The sequence below is a fragment of the Acipenser ruthenus genome, chromosome 3 (assembly GCF_902713425.1).
Source record: "Acipenser ruthenus chromosome 3, fAciRut3.2 maternal haplotype, whole genome shotgun sequence".
Lineage (NCBI taxonomy): Eukaryota > Metazoa > Chordata > Actinopteri > Acipenseriformes > Acipenseridae > Acipenser > Acipenser ruthenus.
The window spans coordinates 34,097,459-34,118,225 of NC_081191.1; the positions used below are offsets into that span (position 1 = coordinate 34,097,459).

Genomic DNA, 20,767 nt, shown 5'->3' on the forward strand with positions numbered 1-20,767 from the left:
TGTTGTTGTTGTCTTATCTTATATAATTTTTTCTTTGCTGCATGATTGCTGAACAAGCCAGAAAACAGAGTGCTTTTTCACAACCTATATTCACGACAGGAATATGCCTGCATTTTTTTTTTTCAAACAATCAATATAGTTTCTAGCTTTGTTGCAACATAAATTATTTTTTTTTCATTTGGGAGGCATGGTACACAGTGCATGTTTTTTATTGAGACAAAAAAGAGTTGCCTTCACTGCAGAGGTGGCATCCTGTATCCTTTTTCAATGACTGTGCTAATTTCGAGTATTTATCTTCATGTAACTTTCTTGTATATTTATCATGTTTCTTTCCATGGTTTGCTTCATTGTGTCTTTATTGCTTACAAGTTAAGCACATTGGCTTTTCATTCATGCCCACAAAGAAATACGAAATTCCCCATTTCTCTTGAAACACACAGCACTCTGGTTGGGGAGCTCAAGCAGAATAGAAAGAAAGAAACACTGATGTACGGGTAAGTAAGCTGGGCTGAGTTGAGTGGGGGACGGAGGGTGGTGATGCTGGCACGCCAGAATCACCGTCGAGCCCTCTTGAGGTGTCGTGGGCTAGTCTACGAAACACCGAGGATGGCAGGTGCCCACTTGAAGACCCCAGAGATGTACCTTGCTTAAATCAATCCAGACGGTTGTGATGCTGATGCGCTGGGGAGACCGCACTGTGGTTGATCCCCGGAGCCAACATCGCAGCCGTTGTGTGTGCTGATGCACTAGGGAGGCAAAATAAGCTGATCCCTGGAGCCAGCATTACACTTCAGCCATTAACACCAGGTAGAAGGATATCTATATCATCATATGGAAGGAAACGCAAATGGATGGAGACACAGATGGATCACATTAGTTTACTGTAAAGCTACGTCTTAGTTGGTGCTTATCTTGGCGAGAGTCGAGTTCAAATCAGCATGAAGTTTTAACATTTACTCTCATGTAATGGAAATCAACCTTTCTCTTCACAGATTTTCAGATGGGTTGCGTGTTAACAACACTTAAATAATAAGCACGGGCTCTACACATCAATGTGTATTGCGGCGTGAAAAAGGAGCGTTACAGTCCCGAAATAATAAGACACTTTTTAAACAATACAGAGACACAGACATGTCTCCTGACAATGGGTGCTCTAGTGCAAGTGGGTGGTGAAAGACAAATACAGAGGTAACAGTAGGTCAGTGTAGTCTGGGATTTGGTGCTGGCGTGCAGCGACAGCTCCCGGTTTGTGTTAGCCATCTAGCAAAACAAACAATGACAATTAGCTGACAAACAAACAAAACACGAAACACTCATGGTACTTTTTAATTCTGTGCGTACGGTCCTTTATAGTTTAACCATCAAAACCAAGTACCAGATCACTGGGGCCACTTCCCCTAGATATCCTCCGTCATGCCCTCTTTTGGTGGCGCAGCCAATCATGTCTCCAACAACCCGTGACTGACACATTGCCTACCACATTAAGGCGCTGACTTCTGGTATTGTGGCCCCGCCCCCTTCCTGAATGTCCGGCTTCCGACTGACCCTGGAATCAACTGTCAAACCATCCATTCTGGGGCACTCTGTTCCGGTTATACCGTGCCCTCACAGATCGGGAGGGAGATTGCTGACAATGAATCATTCGCTGTCTGTCACAGTTACCCATATTTCTAAAATCTTTATTTTGTGCAGATTCAGAAAAAATATACTTTTGCCAGGGTATCTTATTATTTGGTGGCGTACTGGGCACATGAAATTGGGGTGAGTAATATACCCCATTGGCTGCATAATTTCAAGAGGAAAAGTCAAAGTGGCCTGATGTCAGCCTGGAGCATTTAATACCCCCCAAATGAATAAAACAGTTTACACAATCAGATTTTACGGACTAAGGGTGATGTAGGTATAATACATTTTATGAAAAAGTTGCATTTTACATACAATAGCAGCTGTGGTCACATGATTAAAAATCCACAAAAACTTGTCATCAATGAAGAGTTTGAATTAAGCGAAGGTGTCGAGTTAACCGAGGTTTACTGTATATAGTTTGCCTGGGGTATCTTAAATGGAACATATGGTAAATTCAGGTGTGAAACAGCTGACTCAAATTTATTGTAGCACAGAGCATCAAAAGGGCCTCAGCAGACAAGGGGTTAAGGCTTAAGGTCATGGACTTGGTACTTTATTAAAAACCTAAGAGTTTTTTATATTTTAGCTTTGTAGAAATGCAAGGTGTGAGCGCTGCTAATTATTTATATTGTTTGTGTTCTGACTTGGGTTTTAAAGGAAAATAGTAGCTCCCCCCCCCCCCCCCCCCATCCCCCCCCCCCCCCCCCCCCCCCAAAAAAAAAAGATTAATCGGCCAAGGTGTTAAAACAACAACAGTGTGGAGTAGTGGTTAGGGCTCTGGACTCTTGACTGGAGGGTCATGGGTTCAATCCCCAGTGGGGGACACTGCTGTTGTACCCTTGAGCAAGGTACTTTACCTAGATTGCTTTAGTAAAAACCCAACTGTATAAATGGGTAATTGTATGTAAAAAAAAATAATGTGATATCTGTATAATGTGACATAATGTATAATGTGATATCTTGTAACAGTTGTAAGTCGCCCTGGATAAGGGCGTCTGCTAAGAAATAAATAAATAATAAATAATAAAAATAATTTAAAAAAAAAGTTTGTTTATATTTACAGGGCTCTGAATGGCAAGGCCAAAATGGCCTTCTGTTGAATACATTTCTAGGGGGCACCAAGGCCACTAAGCTTAATTCAAGGCCAAAGTGTAGGATGTTGTATAATTTTGCTTAGGGTTCATATATAAAGCTAGTTAGTGTCCACAGAAAGTAACAACACAGTTTAACTTAATAATCACTATTTATTTATTGTTTGTGTTTTTTTTTTTTTTTGTTTTGTTTTATTTTGTCAACCAGCAGCCTAGATTTGAGCCCAAATATTAGAATGCAAAGTGTAGTAACTTTGATCCATTAGTTACTGTACAGTCCAGTGTATTTGTAGAATACACAGACAGACTGCCAGGGAAGGTCAAAGGTAGGCGCGATGCTAGCTCCGTGAATGTATTGGAGCATAGAGGATGAATACAAGTTAGCTGTTAAACAACGTGTGTGTGTGTGTGTGTGTGTGTGTTTCTTTACAACCTGAGTCCCCGCTATCCTACATAAAGGATGTTTAATGCAAAACTCTCACTTTAAACGTTCTATGCAATACATAGATAAAGTGGAGGTGTGTGTAATGTGGTTTTTACACATGCCTGAGGTGGCCATATAAGCCAAGAGCGATAGCTTGAGGGTTTAATGCATCTCACATCAAGGGCGTATGAAGTTACACAAATTGATACTAAAACTGTAACTTAATGCTTCTTGTCCCTTGTTTGTTGCCTGCTGAATGGTTAATCTATGCAGTTGATAACTGCAATTAGGTCAACATGTTTATATTTGAGATAGTTTGCAGGTGTTGCATATGGAATTGGTGACTGCACCTTTGTGTACAGTTGTAATACGGGAAATAGCGTGTTGCAGCTTGCATACTCTGTGTTGGTTAGCGACATTTTTCATGGAAGTTTCAGTGAGTGTTATTTATTTATGATATTTAATACACCACAGCAAGCTGATTTTCATATATTTTACATCTATACAAACCATTATTTTTCATTAGCATAATCTGAGCTACATTTAGTGTATGGCAGTTTTTCTACTGCAATCAAGTAAGCTGCAGTACATTTAATTTGTACTTCCCTAGATGATGATGATGATGATGATGATGATGATGATGATGTTGTTGTTGTTCTCAGTAGTATAAGAGGCACAAACTCAACACATCTACTTAAACGTAAATGTATCCTGTTTAATAAATGCAGACCATTTTGCAGTCAAAAGGCCTGCGACACGATGCGTCCTTTGTACAGCAAATAGTGAAGCTGCACAGCTTTTATAGCTGTCTGTGACTGATGTCCTTTTATAGCTGTCTGTGACTGACGTATTAAATTCATCTGTGCAGAAGTATGAACCAGGCTTTAGAGTTTTCCACGGTTCTGAAACAGCTTGTTGTAAGAAAACCTCTAAGTCAGCAAACTTCTGTTCTCTGATGCATTTTGTTCTTCTGTCTTTACAGAAAACAGCTCTCACATTTTTTTTGTATTTTAGCTGTCGCCCATTTACATGCTTGCTCGCTTAGCTATCTCGTTCGCTGTCCTACATTGTTACATGTAAATGCTGCATGCATACTCAACCAAACAATTTACAGATACTCACAGATTTGTATTTTCAATGTATGACATCATTTTTTTTTAAAGGGAGTGCCTAATCAAATGTGATAAATCTTAGCCTTAGTCGTAGCGCATTCATAAATATTGACACATTTTTAAAGGGAGAGGCAACGGTTTTTGTATTACAGGAGTCAATGGTGCCTATCCGCAAAAACTGAGGAGCGCTCTATTTAGTTTTTGTGTGGAGGATTCGCACGCTGAAATGCAAGCCCTTTAATCCATTGGACCGTTTTTGTTCAATTTTAAATAGCATATATTCTAGTCAGTTTAACAACATAAACTGAAATCTCGTTCTCACATGTAACATACAAAATACAGAGTCACTGTGTTGCATTTATGGATGAACTGAAAAAATGTTACCATTTAAGATAGACAAATAATAATAATAAACACTGCAATGCAATGTAGAGTAGTATTTTCTAACGTTTTTGGTTTTGTTGTGGTAAAAATAAGGAGATTTAAAATAAGGGAATAACGACAATTGAAACCTAGAAGTTAGTTACAGTAAATCATTTTTTTTTAAACTACTGACCTGAAAGAGTGATCACATTATGCAATTTTATTTTGCAGAGTGTGCAAGGCTTTCTACTTTTTCTGGGCCCTTTTCTGAGATGGCATTATTACGCATGGTAGAAATCCATGTGTTTTGAAAGGGTTGCGTTTGTTTGTTGGGTTTTTTCCCGCCGATGGATCTAAACAGTTCCTAATACAGGTGTTTCTCTAGTTGCTGTAGCTGAAAGGGCACTGCACTAGGGTTAACCCTAACGCTAACCCGAGCCCTAACATATTTCAGTTAACAAAACAACATTTAAACAAAAAAGCTACTCCGCTTAATACCCTACCTGGTGCTGCACAAAGATCAGAATCCAGCTTGAGGGACCCTGCGTCACACACAGACACACTTCCTTGACATGGAGAAACATGCACTACTGTAGAAGTTTTGTGTAAATAAATTTGTTCAGCAAACTGTTTTTTTTAACTGTTGCTGTTTGAATGTCTCTGTCTTACACTCCTTTTTTTAGAGGCAAACTGGAACTTATTAAACAATTCTGTACAAATCTAGGGCATTTTAACTGGTTACTGTTTTTAATATCAATGTCTTAAAGTTCCAGACCTATTGGACCAATGTGTGTGTGCTTTGTTTTCAGATTGCAGTAATGACAGTGACGCTGTTTCCTATCCGCCTCTTCTTCGCTGCGTTCATGATGTTGCTGGCCTGGCCCTTCGCATTCCTCGCCTCCATGGGACGCTCAGAAAAAGTAATAGAGCCCATCTCGTGGTGGAGAAAGTAAGTAACACAAAACAGTTTCCATAATTATATATATATATATACAGCTCTGGAAAAAATTAAGAGACCACTGCAAAATTATCAGTTTCTCTGGTTTTACTATTTATAGGTATGTGTTTGGGTAAAATGAACATTTTTGTTTTATTCTATAAACTACTGACAACACTTCTCCCAAATTCCAAATAAAAATATTGTCATTTAGAGCATTTATTTGCAGAAAATGACAACTGGTCAAAATAACAAAAAAGATGCAGTGTTGTCAGACCTCGAATAATGCAAAGAAAATAAGTTCATATTCATTTTTAAACAACACAATACTAATGTTTTAACTTAGGAAGAGTTCAGAAATCAATATTTGGTGGAATAACCCTGATTTTCAAGCACAGCTTTCATGCGTCTTGGCATGCTCTCCTCCAGTCTTTCACATTGATGTTGGGTGACTTTATGCCACTCCTGGCGCAAAAATTCAAGCAGCTCGGCTTTGTTTGATGGCTTGTGACCATCCATCTTCCTCTTGATCACATTCCAGAGGTTTTCAATGGGGTTCAGGTCTGGAGATTGGGCTGGCCATGACAGGGTCTTGATCTGGTGGTCCTCCATCCACACCTTGATTGACCTGGCTGTGTGGCATGGAGCATTGTCCTGCTGGAAAAACCAATCCTCAGAGTTGGGGAACATTGTCAGAGCAGAAGGAAGCAAGTTTTCTTCCAGGACAACCTTGTACTTGGCTTGATTCATGCGTCCTTCACAAAGACAAATCTGCCTGATTCCAGCCTTGCTGAAGCACCCCCAGATGAGTCCAATTTTCAGCTTTGCCCAACACCTGGTCGTCTAATGGTTAGACAGAGACCTGTAGAGGCCTACAAGCCACAGTGTCTCGCTCCCACTGTGAAATGTGGTGGAGGATCGGTGATGATCTGGGGGTGCTTCAGCAAGGCTGGAATCGGGCAGATTTGTCTTGTGAAGGACGCATGAATCAAGCCAAGTACAAGGTTGTCCTGGAAGAAAACTTGCTTCCTTCTGCTCTGACAGTGTTCCCCAACTCTGAGGATTGGTTTTTCCAGCAGGACAATGCTCCATGCCACACAGCCAGGTCAATCAAGGTGTGGATGGAGGACCACCAGATCAAGACCCTGTCATGGCCAGCCCAATCTCCAGACCTGAACCCCATTGAAAACCTCTGGAATGTGATCAAGAGGAAGATGGATGGTCACAAGCCATCAAACAAAGCCGAGCTGCTTGAATTTTTGCGCCAGGAGTGGCATAAAGTCACCCAACATCAATGTGAAAGACTGGTGGAGAGCATGCCAAGACGCATGAAAGCTGTGCTTGAAAATCAGGGTTATTCCACCAAATATTGATTTCTGAACTCTTCCTAAGTTAAAACATTAGTATTGTGTTGTTTAAAAATGAATATGAACTTATTTTCTTTGCATTATTCGAGGTCTGACAGCACTGCATCTTTTTTGTTATTTTGACCAGTTGTCATTTTCTGCAAATAAATGCTCTAAATGACAATATTTTTATTTGGAATTTGGGAGAAGTGTTGTCAGTAGTTTATAGAATAAAACAAAAATGTTCATTTTACCCAAACACATACCTATAAATAGTAAAACCAGAGAAACTGATAATTTTGCAGTGGTCTCTTAATTTTTTCCAGAGCTGTGTGTATATATATATATATATATATATATATATACATTTTTTTTTTTAAATGAACTGTACAGAAGCTGTCCGAGGCTGACCTCTGCTTCATTATGCTTCCTTACACTATCCTGTCAGAATGCCTCAACCTATTTAACTTGTTGAGTGCCAATTCTAGAATTTATCCTCCTAGCCTCAAGGAAAGACTGACGGAAAGGTTCTAATTTATGCCAATAGTGATGCTTTGTCGGTTTAATTATGCAGACATCTGTCCATAGAAAGCCAAGCAGAGACCATCAGTTTCCCTAAAAGCCATTAGATGTAAAAGGCTGTCAATCACAGTTAACCTGGGCTTCAGTTGAACTGGTGACCTAGAGCTAATGTGCTTTATCCAGTCATTGGACAATGCAGGAGTTTTGGGAACCTTATGGTTTTTGATTGCTGCAGCTCAGTGTCAAGTAAGGGCCAGTTACGCATATCATCAATAAATCTCTAATCCAGAAATTGAATATAGATAGATAGATAGATAGATAGATATTAAAAAAAAAACAACATGTTCAACATCCTAGAAAACAATGTGTTGAGTTGCAATTGATCCCAGCTATCCATACAATATATCAGTGCCTTAGGAAAAGAAGTTAGTGTGTTGTTAAGGTGATACTTGTCCAACAAGGATTGAGTCTTTGCAGAATTCCCAGTTATTTACCTAGCCCCAGGCAGCTGGACAGCAGATTAAGAATTCCCTGTTGCTGGGAATTGTGACGCACCGTGTGTACTGATGTTAGCTGAAGTGACCTCCCATCAGCCTTGAATATCTGTCATGTTCTCCCTGTTGATGATTCCATGCATCTCCTTCAGAAACATCGGCAACACTCACAAAAACGCACCCTGGTGTACTTCACTTCACCTTTCCCCATAACCAAAACCTAATCTGAGCTCATCTTCTAGATGTCTTCTAATTCTTTTAGCCAGTGGTATCAGAAGTCAAATCCAGTATTTGTAGAAAAGAACGATTTCCGGTTGATAATGATTTAAGGTGCGGTTGAAGCATAACAAACGGCTTACACATAAGGCGTGACTGTGTTGCTTCTGTAAATAGATATTTTCTGTTGGCATTAGGCAGAGACAATTTGCGTTTTAGCGATTATTTTAAAATATAAATGATCTATCAGCAGGCAGAATTGATTGAATGGCCAAGTATAGAAGTACGTTTATTTGTCATGATGTCTCATGCATATGGCTACTCAATTAAGAGAGTAGCTGCTTGTTGCAATCCCATTTACTTGTTTTATAGGGTGATCTTTTTTAAATGAATATCAAAAAGGCTTATGTTACTAGAAGTGGCTGGGTTTTGTGGCTAATGTGTCTAAAACACATGAGTTATTCAGCAGTTGGATCTATAAGAACTGTCAGAGTTGCAGTATGCTTTAAATCTTGGTAACAACATACAGTGTCTGTTTCTCAACCTTTTGACATGTGTGGGAATATTGGAGGAAGGCTGACATGCAGTGGAATTTTAAGTTGAATACAGCTGTTTATTCAGACACACAGTAAACATGTCTATTAAAAAATGAAGTAGTCTAATGCATAGTTACATATTGCTGGATGTAAACCAAATCTTTTCAGCAATGCAGACAGACTTCCTCCTCAACTTTTACTATTAAGTGTTGTTTTGTCTCTCCTGTCCACACTATCCCAGGCCTACCAAAATATAATCACTGCTTTTAAGCAGCTTATAAACCATTACCTGTGAGCTGCCTAACTTTTCAGTAATATGCATTTGGTCTAGTCTTCATTTGTGATGACAGGTTTCAAGGCATCTTTGTTTGTTCTTCTCTTAAGTCGGTAGTCTTTTGAAGCTTTCGTTTCTGACATTTTTGTGACTTTGTACAAGTGCATGGTATGGTTGCTAAGCAACAGACAAGGACTGTCACCTTCTCAATGTCCTTCATAAAGCAGCTTGATATAGTATTAAGGTGTTCGACAGTGTTCTTATTTTGTTTGTTTTGACTCTAAATATTTGTTCATAAAAACAATACTTGTTCAATCTTTAACATTAAAAACCAAACACTTATATTGGTTAAGAAAAATATCTCAAATATAATTTTAAAAATAGGCATTCTTATTGCCTCAGTTTTATATATTTAAAGAGCATATTGGAGACTTTTTACCTTTTATCAGTATTGCAACCATACTCATTATTCAGTGCTCTTTTAGCCATGGCGTGGTACAGTATGTTAACGACTTATGCATGTCATTAGGAAATAGCTGTACAACTAAAGCCTTGGTTCAATGGTGCGAATTAGTGCAGTGGGTCAGTTAAGCTAGGGTGTGTTGTGGATATTGTAAGCAATAGTAAGTAGGCTCCCACATGGCTACTTTTAAAACCTGATTGTTCATACATTCTGTATCTGCAGATCCGGTTTCAAGAGAGGCTGGGGGATTAACACCGCGATTTGGAAAATGTCCTTTGTGACATTTATAGTAGCTTGCCTGTGCCAGAAAAGGACCAGAAAATACACAAGAAAACATACATACTCAAAGAGCTGTACAGTATAACTGGCTATTGTTTCAATTTCTATGTATAGGAATACAATTAAGCAGTCATAAACTCTGAAAGGACATGTAATATTAGTATTGAATGGTGCGGCCAAGGTTAGCATGGCTGTTTTTATTAAAATGTAATGAATCTGTAACAGGCAGTGTTTTGTGATGCAGTGCGGTTAAGGACACTGCTAAACTCTGTGTGTGAGACAAGGTAATAGTGACCTTCCAAGTGATTGCTCCCTTTTCTTTTTTTTTTTCTGGTTTTACAGTGATTTAAGATTTTTTGTTTTGGAACCGCAAGAGCACTGCTACAGTAGTTGCTCATGTATGTCGTTTCTAATACAATTTTTTTTTTTTTTTTTTTTAACTTTCACCATTTTTGGCATTTTATATCTTTGACAAAATGTAAATCTTAAAAAATGTTCCTTTCATCAACAAAGTGGAAAAATTGTAAACTGAAACGGAGACAACAGGAATATGTGCACGTTGGTGTAGAAATTTACATTTACAAACAATTTCTTGAATATATTTGACCAGATTTAAAAACCACTGAACAAATATATTCAAACTAGATTAACCATTTGTGCTTGGAAACACAGGGAACTGTTTTCCATTATAATTAAAAAGCATTTATTGCAAAACAAAATTCAACATTAAACAACTGATTTGGGGATATGTTTCTTTTAATATGCAAATGCTGAAACGTGTGTCATTTTTTGAATGCATGTTTATGGATGAAATGTGACAACAGTGGACGCTTACAGCGACTCATTCTTCTGGGTGAAGATCCTGAGCTTGCTCCTTTAAACTCATCATTCCCAAAAGAGAGTTGGTAGTAGTTTTAGACAAAGGTTCTGAAGAGAAGACTTTTTGTCTTAATGTTTTATGTTTGCCTGTTCTTTCTGTCCCTTGCAGAGTCTTTGATGTTCTGCTCAAAGTAATAATGCGGGCAATGTGGTTTGCTGGGGGGTTCCACTGGATGACTGTGAAGGGACGTCAGGCGCTGCCCACGGAGGCTCCGATCCTGACGCTTGCGCCGCATTCCTCTTACTTCGACGCCATTCCTGTCACCATGACCATGGCCTCTATCGTAATGAAGGCTGAAAGCAAGGACATTCCAGTTTGGGGAAGTAAGTAAATGCACAGTGTGTGTTTTTTATACGCCACGTATCCTGAAAACTTTAGGGAAAACTTGTGGCAGGACCAGTACTGGCATGTGAAAAAGGAGAGCACTGGCTGCTGCTCCAACCCTGTGTCTCATAACAGAGGCCTATGATGATAAAGCACATGGGAGAGATTATGTATGTGTACTACTACTACTAATAGCAATATTAATAATCATTTTTACATTTTTTTCAACAAAGCAGTTTTTTCACTGACTCCTTATCAAAATAGTCTATTGGTGCTTTCTTTGCAGAATAAACGTTTTTGGTGACAAATACAACATGGTATAAAATTTGCAAGAAACAACTTAGTTGGAATAGTTTCTTGACAGCTTTCTACTGTTAATGCTGATAATTCCTCTGAAAAAATTGCCTTCAAAACAGGACCCATTTTATTTTATGTAAATAATTGGGATTAAAATGTGGGCACAACCATTCATTCAAACCCTGTATTAAGTCTACAATAGGTGTTTTCGCACCAGTGAATTAATGATTTTTCTCCTAAAGGTATACAGTTATCACATCTACAGTATAAATTTCATCATTGCAAATTATTTTACAGTTTACGGTTTCCCTGTTACAAAACGTGCTTTAAAAAAAACAAAAGATGACGGTGGACATTTGAATCATTAGGTAGGGCCTCCTAATTCTTTGAACTATGTATTTAATTAAAAAAAAAAAAAAAAAAAAAAAAAAAGATAGCTTGTGTTGTAATAGCTCATTTGGTTTTGCACTTTTTTATACCGCCCATTTTGTATTATATACACACTGAATACATTCTTATAACAAAGAAAAAAATAGTATGATAAACAAAACCTGTTGAGACTGTAGCTTATGTCTATTCATTTTAGTATTGTGACAAAGTAGTACCCGTCTGAGTAAAACTTGTACACAAGTCGGTTTAGTAGACAAGACACTTGTTTGGAGACAGTAATGGAGGTAAAACAGGACAGTACCTGTATGTTTATTTCCCTATGTTCAATACACAGGGTCGTTGGGACAAAGCAAAAGTCTGGTACACAGTTCAGGTTCTCGTACAAAAGTGGGTCAATACAGGCAATAGTGTTCTCGAAACAGTCCAGAGTCATACACAGCAAATCAATAGTTTTTCTCAATATGTTTACACGGTTCTCCTACCTCACTCCACACCAACTCCACACTCACCAAACTGAGCTGAGAGTCAGCCTCTTTTTAAATAGGTGAAACACACCCATGTGCTCCTAACAGGTGCATGGACCACACCCGGCCATCCTGCTAAGGCTTTTGGGTAGTGCAGTCCCTACGAGCAGCCATTTTGTAGATTGTAGTCAATTTTGGGTCGGCCATTTTGTGGCTGGACACAATCCCCTTAAAATCTCCACCCTCCTATACTTCCCCTTAATCACCCTACCCTTGGGTCTGCCACAGTATTTACTGTTGCTGATTCTCTGTTGGTTCAGTCCTTTTATTCAAAGTAATCAAACTTGTCAAACCAGTGCAGACCATTTTAGATTATAGCCTGGAGGACATACAGTATAACCATGCTGGTTTCTTTCTACAGTAGGTCAGAATTTGAAGCTTTAGTATCACATTATGTATAACTATGTGCTGCCAGGTTTGAGCTCATTGTTACATACTGCAGAAGTATAAGGCACCTGCTGTAAAGTAGTCTTTGGCTGGGCAAACACTTTTAAATGTGCAATTTAGCCACGTAAAGCCAAGTAAGAAGCACACAAGCATTCAACAGCTAGTGATAAATGACAGACAATGCAGTGATGGTGATGTAGCAAACAGTGGGACAACCTGGGAATTCTCTTTTGCCTACATTTCAGATGCTGCAGTCTACAATAATGCTTTTGATTTTTAAATGATCTGGTAGAAAGCCTCACCTCTTTGAAAATTGGCCTAGATAAAAGGCAAACATGATTAAATTCACCAAGCAGTTCTCCAAGTAAGCTATTTATTTCTGGAGCCTGAGAGCTTCTGTTTTTTTCTTTATATACAGTCACCTAAAAAATACAATGGTTGCCTATTAATGTACTGCACTTCAATATATCACATTACAGATAAGAGCAGTTATAAAATACAATGAAGTCAGTAGTACCGGTAAGTAAGAGCAAAATCAAATAAGAGAAAATAAATATAGTAAATTACGTTTGAGAGCGATTTCGACTAAGAGCAGTTAAACTTATAGTAAAAATATTTGCTTATAAGACTAAATGCCATTAACATTAGAACCGCTGGATTTTTGAACTGCCTAGAACCGCCACGTGGGTCATTTGACCCATATGTTTTCAAACTGCTTTTTTATGAAAATGAAAGACATACTATTGGATACAACTCAAAAGTTTTATTCATGAACATCGTATCTAATATTTGCATAGCAGAAATGCTGTATTTAAATGGAAAATGAAACATAAAAGGTTTATTTTCAAAATGAGCGCATATACAGCACAACTACAAACAACAGTGAAAAAATATAATAAAATACACATTTAAAAAGACATGTATGTACATGTACCCATTTACAAGTGTAAATGAGTATATGTACATACAGAACTATAAAACCAAAATCATTGTTTCTAATACTACATAAAAAGAAAATATAACACTACTTCCGGTATGGTGGCTGCATTGTACTCTATGGAGTGTACGCATATGTTGGTTCTGTGCCTGCATCCAGGAGCTGTGTTGTATAAACAGACGCAGTTCCATTGAACACTATTGTGTAAACGCGTGTAAACTGGTACATACAAACCTGTAAAACCTAAATATTTTTTTTTCTAAAAGTAATATTAAAAAAAGAATAATAAGCTTGCCATATTCCAATCAAAATGAAAACTTTCAAGATTAAATGTTTCCTTCTGATATATTCCCAGTTGCATTTCTGGAACAAAACTAAGGATTGATGTCTCCCAAGTACATTGAGAAATAAAGCATAGGCTTTCACTGAGTTGGCATCTCGGTGCAATTCTACAAATCCACAGTCATAGGAATCTCTGTCTCGTAGTCAGTCTACAAACAAAGAAAGGATTGAAATAAGCTGGACAGGTCCACAAGGGGTCTTTTGACAGGAGGAGATAAGATCCATGCTTCTTTTCTGTGCCATAGAACGGGTCCCCTCATCTTCGCAGAGGCAGGGCCAGTACTCCAGGTATTTAATACACAAAAAGAACAGGAAGTTAAGATCCATTTTAGACCTCAGAGGCCTGAACAAATACATTTTGACAGACAAAGTGGTATCTTTGGACACTGTCAGCCAGGCAGTTCAACCCGGAGACTGGATGGTTTCTACAGACCTCAAGGGTGCCTATTTTCATCTTCCCATACACAACGATTACAGGAAATACCTTTGGTTTGCCATCAAGGACTGCATGTACCAATTCAACGCGCTTCCCTTCAGGATCTCCACAGCTCCCAGAGTGTTCACTAAGGTGATGGTAGAAGTCACTTCACATCTATGAAACAGGGGCATCCACGTTTACCCCTACATCGACGACTGGTTGATATGAGCCCCATCCAGGGAAAGGACATTAGAACACAGAGACACAGCCCTTCAACTCTTTCAGGACCTGGGCTTGTTAGTAAACAGGGAAAAATCCTCGCTCTCCCCAGCACAGTCTTTGGCTTTCCTGGGGACCCATTTCAACACAATCTCAGGAGAAGTGTATCTCACAGAGGAGAGAGTGACCACCATTCGACAACTGGCGGGTCATTTCAACGTGGGAGCCAGGCTAACAGCACACTCTCTTCAATAGTTTCTGGGGCACATGGCAGCAGCAGATTTTCTGGTAAGAGACGCAAAATTACACGAGACACACACAACATTGTCTCCTTTCTTCATGGAGCCCAACTCTTCCAGACTCCCGCCACATCAAGGTGTCTCTGGAAGTGGTGTCAGAAGCAAGATGGTGGCGATTCTAACCTCAAGTTAGAATGTCTCAACAACATCCGACACTCCGCCTGTATACAGACGCCTCCCTACTAGGGTGGGGAGCACACCTAAAGGAAGCACAAGTACAGGGAACCTGATCACCGAGACAAGGAAACCTCCACATAAACCATCTGGAGCTTTTATCAATCTTCCTGGCACTGAAACACTTTACACCAGTTTTAAAAACGATTTACAGAAAACTCGAAAATAGCTAAAAATAAGCACCGAAAAATTAAATTAATAAAAACTGAAAAACAGAAGCACTACTTTATAATTAGTGTTCCTCATTTTCGGTTTTTATCTTTTTATAAAATTTCCCGGAAATCTTTCTGAATTTATTTTACATATATTAAAATAGGGATAAAATCTGTAAAAAATTGTTTTTAATTGAAACCGGTAAAAATCAAGGGATACACACTTTACCTGTGGAATATGCGTAGCAGTTCTGGTTTCTGATTAAGTTTAACTCTCTGTAGACGGCCCATTATAATTTCAATTGAATTCGCTTACTACATGGTGACAAGTTGTGATATTTTATTTCAAATTAGCATAAAAACCTTCGTCAGACTTCAGACAATCAAACAAACAACAGTTAGTCCGGTCTGTAGTTCAAGATCAATATTTTTATTTCATTTTTTAGCAACGCTTTTTTGCTTTTTTTTTTTTTTTTTTCTGCCGATCAATTGAGCAACCACAGTGTGTTCTACAAGTACAAAGAATTACCTGACAGCATACTAAATCACCCAAAATATTTATAAACAAACAAAACATCTACTGTAGTGAAATATCTGTGTGACAAACTTCAGGCATGACAAACCAATCAAAATGTATTTCACTAAAGCCCCTAACCAATAGAGTTAAGTTTTTTTTACCCGAGACTACCGTAGACCACGACATCAAAGCGCAATTCTTTACCAAAGGTGTTTCTAAATCGTTTTGCAAGACCCAGAATGCTTACTGATCCAAAAGAAATATGGTAGAAGACATTTTTATAGAAGATGTTGATGGAATGAATGCCAGAAGGAGAAGAATATCCCCCTGAATTATGAACTTCTTCAAACTGATATGAAGATTCTGAAGTAGATGAGCCTGTGAACGTTCTAGTTTTCCTTGTTTAGCTTTCAATAGATGTTAGTTGTGTAATAAGCCCTGGTTATAAATAGGCTAATGTGTATAAGGATAGTACATTGTCCAATTGTTTAGTGTAGGCTAATGTGTTACGCTTACAATATTGCATCAGGCTTTGCTGTTGTTAGTGTTACCCTTTATTTTTTTATTTATTTATTTATTTATTTATTTATTTTACTTTATTGGTTCCTTTTTCATTTTGCCATTTATGAATTTGTATTTATTTATATTAAACGTGTTGTTTTTTAAGTATTTTACAGACAAAGTGCACTTTTAAGTATTTTTCTGAAACAAAAGTTGTTAAAATCAGATTTTTTTTTATGTTTGCTGTTGCTCAAAAATGATTATAACATATGTATGTACATAAGTATACAGACGATATTTGTTATGAAATAAAAATATTTCTAAAGCAATTAAAAAAAAAAAAAAAGAAAGATGCATGTTTTTTCTACTTTTGTTTTGCATTCTAGTTGGGTAAATTAAGATTTTACTTAACGTCAGAGTGTAACCCTTGGTGTGTCCAAGTTCTACAGACACTCATCTTTTCAAAAAGGTATCACACTCTATGCTTTAAATGGATATATACATTAACTCACATAATAAGCTAAAACCCTGCCAATCACTTCTCAAAAAGGAAAAAATGTGCACCTTTCAAACAATTTTGTATAAAATCAAGACCATACATGATATTTCAAAAATGATTTCAAATTCTAGGTTCTGCGATGTTTGGTTACCACTGATAACTTTACATATTTTAAGTAGGAGATCAGTAAATTACACTTATGAGGACATTTCTAAAGAAAAATAAATTTAAGTGGATTTTTAAACTTTTGTGTCACATTCAAACAAGGTCAATGTGGGTATACTTGATCATAGAATTAAATCATTATTTATGTGGTAATCTGCAGAGCAACAGCTTTTTAGAAATGTATAATATTGTGTACTTTAAGTAGATATTTGGTCTGATACATGCTCTAAAGTTAAGTCATCTCAGTCGGCCCTCAATGTTAGAATTCTCACAGTCTGCAAAGGGTTAATGTCCCTGACTAGTATGATGAAGCAAAATCTGTGCAAGTCGAAGCCACATTTTCAGTTAGCTGGTACTTCACGAACGTTTGGGCAATTGCTGTGCTGATGGAAATAGTATCTGCAGAAGGTATGAATATGACATCAGCACAAAACAAGCCAGGTTTATTCCCCTTGAAATAATACAAATAAATAAAAGAATTGACAGAACTGGAGGGTGCAAGTCATCGGGAGACGCGTTAATCACACTGGACATTTCCATCAATGTGTTTTATAGGTTTACCAACTAGCATCACCATTTTCTGTCAAATATTTATGATTATGATTGTCGGCGTTAGGCAGTGTTTTAGCTGACAGTACTGTCGCATGAAGTAACCAATACATACTTCTCTGCAATAAGCAATAGCTGTCCAGCAAAGCACAGTGCTCTGACAAACTCATTAACTCGGTCATTCTGCGCTCTATTTTATTAGTGCGTTTAAAAGTCACATTAATGGATTGCTTTAATGTGGTGCTTATTTTTCAGTATCTTCTTTTATTGTCAGTGTGAACGTGTACCTCAATGCAGCAGTATTTGCAATGCTAAGCTTCCTCTGCCTCATCTGACCCACTTCTGCTATGTTTGCTTTTTGTATACTTCAAAACATTAGTTTTCTTTTGTATATTCATAAACTGATTTATGTTTTCTCCCCATTCCTCATCCACTAAAAATATTATATTTGTGTAAGTATTTCAATTTAATTTTTGATCAAGTTAGTAGTTACCACACCCAGCAATTGCCACAATAATCAGACTTTGATTGGCCAACAGATCAGGTGAGCAGAGAACCACGTTTTGAATGTTATTTGTTCAATGTAGGATACAGTGTACACAAATTATTTTATATTAGATTAAATGAGATGGAACTGACAAAACACCTGAATATAATTATATTATGCTGTAAAAAAAAAAAAAAAAAAAGCTCGGAAGGTTACCAAATAAATAAATGTTCCTGGTCTAAATAAGCAAATATCACAAAGGTAAGTGGGCTTGACAGTGGGTGGTTAATTAAATTAATTTTGCAAAAGCAAGCAGGATGCAATATCCATTTTCATTGGAAGCTTTTCTACAACTTATCAGTAGAGCTTTTGTCTAAAGCCTGCAGCCACTGAAACAACCAGGATGCACAAAACCCATGACATGGAATTCAGTAGACAAAGTTTGGAAAAGAGCCAGAACTTCACAGTTTTGAGAGAACTAGAAAAAATGAATTATAATTTTTTTTTTTTTTTTTTAAATAGTCGCCACACCCAAAGTGAACACGTTGGTGTGCCTGCAGGCTAACCCACCCACAGAAGCACTAAACATTCTTCCATAATACCAGAATGATCAGTCACTTGCCAAGTAGCAGGGATACAAACAGTGTTACTTTTAATCAGTAGCTGGCTGTAGTAAAGCTTTCAAGCAGAGACTGGTAACGAATGGGTCCCCTGAGCCCAATGATGCCATCCTAGTTTCTATCAGATATTTCATAACCTTTCCCACAACAGAACCTGGTGCATATTGCCTAAACATAAAGCAATGCTCAAGAAGTAATAGGTGGTGATTGGTATGACAGGTAGATTTTTAATCGGCCAACACAAACTAGATCCAGATGGTTTCATGACCTTGATTCTAGAAAGAAGACTGGGGCCACCCTCTTCTTAATTTTAAAATAAATACAATATCTTAAGATTCTTCTTTTCTATAACAGTGTAACCAAATGCCCAATTGGAATGTTATTTTGCAACCCCTTTACCAATCAGGGGGACTAAAGATCAACAGACGACCTCTATTCCTGCTGCCAAGCCAATCGCCTCTTTGCATCCGCTGAGCACAATTACTGAGTGAAGATGCCTATGGCTGGTGCCCGCTTGGCCCTGTCAGGCTCCTGATCAGTAGTGGTCACGGAAGTGTGGTAAGCTGAACTATCCCCACCCACAGGAGTGCAAATACACTCCTGTAGGCCCCCAGCCAAGATCATCAGTTCCGCTCAGAAAGATTAGCACCACATTTGCTTGGCTCGCCCTGTACTGAATGCAGTAGTGCATGTAATAGGTGAGCCACTGGGGATACCTACATATCAGTATGTTTCTACATTCCAAACCTGGATATGAAAAGCTACCATTTGATTTGTTTTAATTTATTAAGATTGTTTCATATGCCCCTCCTGTTGGAATAACACCAGAATCATATTCGGGTCTATGATCTACTTTCTACTGTATCTGATGAAAAATTGTTATTCATTATTACACAGCTTCAAATTCTTATTGATTGTCATATAAGCTTTGAAACTCTACAGCAAAATAAATCCCAAAGCAACAATTCGTTTCAGGTAAAAACCTGTTCCTGTATTGGAATTTTGGCTGAAAATGTTAAACACAAAAACAAGGATAGCTTTGTGAGCACAAAGGGAAAACACAGTTGTAAGATGAATAGAATACTTAAGCCTTGTATAGTGCCGCAAACATTAAGTTTTACTGCACAAGGTACAAAAACAATCTAGTGAATTTACTACAGCATCTTGGTTTATTAACATTTTTATTAAAAAATTATTTTAAACGGGAGTGAATTTAGTTTTGAAGTCCCTTCATTCTTTATCATGTGATATGCAATGTAAACAATAATATATGTTGCATATTTGTGAATGAAGGACATTTTTCAACCTCTGGGTTTTGATTACTTCAGACTGTTTTTAACTTTTGTATTAAGTCATCGGAACCCCTTTACTGAAATACAACCTTGTCTTCAGTTTCACACCATCAGTTATCTTGTGTGTCATGTCAGGAAGAGGACCGTGTCGGTATAAGGGTAACACCAGCCACAGTTTGAGATTGTTACACAGGCACATACCTTATAGGATTAGAGAGTATTTAGTTCAGCCTGCCTTCTTCTGAAGCTTAGTTATGACTAAATATGACCCCATGTACTGTGTCTCCACACTTGCATTTTAATTATACTGTATTTAAAGAATGTTGCAGAAACTTGGTATGGACCTTGCTTGGAATAATATATATTGAGGGTCATAGGGAGACAAGATCGTCAGGGACTGTTTTTCCTCAGCAGACCCTCCTGGCCAGGTTCCTGCTGCGCTCAAAGCTGACACCTTCAGGGCTGGCATTTGTTCTACATGAGCCACTGTAGAGATCTTGGATGCAAAGAAGCAAGTGCCTTTCGTAATGGAATCAGAGGGTGCCCACTGATGGTTGTGGGAATTGCTGTGGTGGATATTTGGACATTGTAATTGGGGGTTGGGGGAGAATGTTATTGAGGGTTTTCTTGTTTGTGCTAAAATAGTAGTCCAAAGCTCAGCAGACTATCAAGGTCTTCATAGTCCTATTCCTGTACTTGCATTTTAGAAACTAAAATATGAAATAATGTTTTGTTTTGCTGTTTAACCACCGAACAGACTGTCGCTGAGGATTTCCATCTGAATCGTTTGACTTGACATGACCTTTTCAGTTTTGTACAGCAGTGTTTTACAGCTACAGCTTCTGTTTTTATGTAACGTTTCTGTGTACATTATGCTGCCTCTTCAACTATTTGTAGCACATAAACTGCTTTGTGATATGGCAAAAATTGTACTTCCACTTTGTGGTTCTGTAACTTTATTGTTTTAGCATGCAAACACTTCATATTTGGTACAAATCTTTATTTTGTGACTCTCTGGGAGAAGTTTGATCATCGATACAGAAAAAATTAACCCTTTTCTATTAATTATCAGGTAAATAAAAATGTACTTTGTCGCTGCTCACCATATTTC

The 20,767-nt window shown here is 37.8% G+C and overlaps 1 protein-coding gene across 1 annotated transcript in view; it reads left to right on the forward strand.

Annotated features, from left to right (window-relative positions):
- Positions 1-20,767, forward strand: part of LOC117394705 (lysophosphatidylcholine acyltransferase 1) — an 86,475-nt gene that overhangs the window by 36,917 nt on the left and 28,791 nt on the right. The window contains exons 2-3 of the mRNA XM_033993186.3: positions 5,426-5,565; positions 10,672-10,886. Coding sequence (XP_033849077.1) covers positions 5,426-5,565; positions 10,672-10,886 — 355 coding nt within the window. The remainder of the gene's footprint in view (positions 1-5,425; positions 5,566-10,671; positions 10,887-20,767) is intronic.